The sequence below is a fragment of the Ornithodoros turicata genome, chromosome 6 (genome assembly GCF_037126465.1).
Source record: "Ornithodoros turicata isolate Travis chromosome 6, ASM3712646v1, whole genome shotgun sequence".
NCBI lineage: Eukaryota > Metazoa > Arthropoda > Arachnida > Ixodida > Argasidae > Ornithodoros > Ornithodoros turicata.
Genome location: NC_088206.1, coordinates 4036394 through 4038902, shown reverse-complemented (window position 1 = coordinate 4038902; position 2509 = coordinate 4036394). Strand labels below are relative to the sequence as shown.

The following is a 2509-nucleotide window of genomic DNA, read 5'->3' as shown; positions in this document are numbered from 1 at the left end:
CGCAATAAAGAAAGTAATATGAACAAAAATAGGCAAAAATGAATTGGACCTCTTTTTCATCCGGGCACTTATCCACGGAAGCAGAACAAAAAATAAAAATAAATAAAACAAGTGGTTGTGTCAGATGGCAGCATTAGTTGTGTTTTCCTTTTCGAAACTTTGTTTTGCGAATCTTCCATGAAAGATTCGGTGAAGCGACCCAAGCAGCAAAATGTACTGAAAGTCGAGTGCAATAGGGGTGGACGGTATGTGTCTTATCAATGTTCTTTATAGTTTCACGAGGTTGTTCAAGGCCTTCCACATACCCGTCCACCCCTATTGCACTCGACTTTCGGTACATTGTGCTGCTTGGGGAGCTCCAAAAACTTACTGCGGCAGGATATGAGATCACGTGTCTGTCCGAACTCTTTATCGAGGACATGGTGTAGTATTTCTGCGTCGTTATGGAAGGTACGTCACTCACAATAGGCTTCAAATATTTCTTCACGCGATGTATTTTTTTTTTTTTTTTTTTTTTGCATGTAACGGGTTGTTTGGTTCTTCCTTTCCAAGAGGTAGCTAAAAGCTTCCCACGTGTTTTCCGTTGAAACTGATGATGCGGAAAAAACGTCCGCTCGCTACCCTTTTTTCGCTTGCACAAGCGCTTTACCTCCTCGCAGTGGTTGGAGGAAAAAGAAGAGTGGATTCACTCCTGCCGCAAATAGCGTGGACCGGCCTTGGCGGGAGAAACGTCAAACGGGACCCACCGCACGAGGCAGCAGCAAACACATCAGCGCTTCCACGTTGCCGAGATTCGTTCCGACATGACACACGGATGTAGCAGAAGACAAAAACTTACGCGTGGCGCCATCTCGTAGGAGCGGGATGAGGCGAGCGATGATGGCAATGGCGCTACGCTACACTTACGAATTGCTTTCGGTTTTGTTCTCGATTGTGAGGGGTTGAGTGGTGCGCCCGAGCGATGAGGAAAACGAGGTGACCAACAAAAAGCAGACACGTTTTCCTCTTTCTGATTTGTTCTTCCGTTTCCAAGATGTCAACGTTATCGGTCGTGAACTGAAACTAAACTTGAACGTGTCGTAACCAGGAATTCGCTTCTTGATTCTTTCAGGAAGGGAACGGCTTAAACTTCAGCTGTGCAGTAGCGACGAAGGCCTGCCGTACCCACGTCCTCCGACACCCCACGGAGGAGACCTGTCGCCCAGGAAGAGACGTGGGAACCTGCCTAAGGAGTCTGTCAAGATCCTTCGGATGTGGCTGTACGAGCACAGATACAATGCATATCCGTCGGATCAGGTATTAACGCTACATCCTGTCAATACATTGCCACTCGGGCATTGGAGTACCACATGCAGGTTGGATGTAAGGGCATTCAAAGGTCATATGCGTTCAAGAACGGCATTGCGTGTGGGTGTGGGAAAAGATTGGCTTACAAAGCTTCGCTCTGAGTCATATGGGAAACCGGGACGCGGGGAAGAGAAGGATATGTTTCATAGCATCACCCTTCTCATTCCAGGAAAAGCTTCACCTCTCCAAGGAGGCCAACCTCTCCGTCCTCCAGGTCTGCAACTGGTTCATCAACGCCCGCCGTCGCATCCTACCCGACATCATCCGGAAGGAAGGTCACGACCCACTCCAGTACACAATCACCCGCAAGTCAAGCTCATCGAGCCCAAACTCTTCGTCCACACTACCTCCGCAACCTCCTCACCACCATCGCGGCAGCCCACCTTCCCCATCTTCTTCACCGACCACCTCATCGACCACCCCTGCCCGGCCGTCTGGTGACGACTCTGACGACATCGAAGAGAGCGACGACTCCGACTCCTCCAGACGGAGTCCCATCAAGCTGAGGAAACGCTGGCAGAGGAACCACGAGAGGGAGTTGCAGGACGCGCCGTCAGATGACGACGACGACCTCGACGACGAGGACGACGACGACGACTGCAAGCCCTGCTGGTTCAGTGATCAGCGAGGTGACGTCGACCGCCAACCCTGGGATCTTCCGGAGAGTGATCCTTTCAGTCGTCTCTACCTTCTAGTAGACGTGGCGCTCAATGAACTGGAAAAGAAAAAGGCAGCGACAAGCTGATTGCTTGCCATGGACAGTGTTGCCGGGGACCTTTAGTGCATGTGCCTCAATCCTTTCGACACGCCCTCTCCTTACGAGCCCCCGACTGTTAGATGACAGTGAACTTTCCTCGCCGAGGAGGATGAATCGTCGTTCGCATCATCCACGAGTGCCTCGTCCGATATGCCGGCCCACGGTGCGCCTTTTGGACAGTGCCTTTCTTTCTGTTGCCGTCCTTTCGTTTATTTTGCTAGCACCTTAGCTTGCTCTGTGTGTGGTAGAGTCTCTAGGTGTGTTCGAGCAACTCCCAGTGATAGCGTTAGGTCAGGCACCCCTCAGGGAACGACGCCTGGAGGAAACAACAGACTGTGCACGACTGGCACTGCCTTCCTTTTGTTTATAGATGGAAAAGAATATGCAAAGTTACGGTGTTGTACT

General features: G+C 50.9%; 1 protein-coding gene across 1 annotated transcript; it reads left to right on the top strand.

Annotated features, from left to right (window-relative positions):
* The first annotated feature begins 443 nt into the window (after positions 1-443).
* On the top strand, positions 444-2092 carry LOC135397477 (homeobox protein AKR-like). Its single transcript, XM_064629081.1, has 3 exons — positions 444-450; positions 1112-1296; positions 1517-2092. Exons 1-3 carry the CDS (start codon positions 444-446, stop codon positions 2090-2092), a joined length of 768 nt encoding a protein of 255 aa, XP_064485151.1.
* Positions 2093-2509: the final 417 nt, after the last annotated feature.

What these genes read in the sequence shown, in the direction of transcription:
- LOC135397477 (XM_064629081.1), top strand. An exon ending in ATGCATATCCGTCGGATCAG is followed by an intron (nt 1,297 to 1,516) that starts GTATTAACGCTA and finishes TTCTCATTCCAG; the next exon opens with GAAAAGCTTCACCTCTCCAA.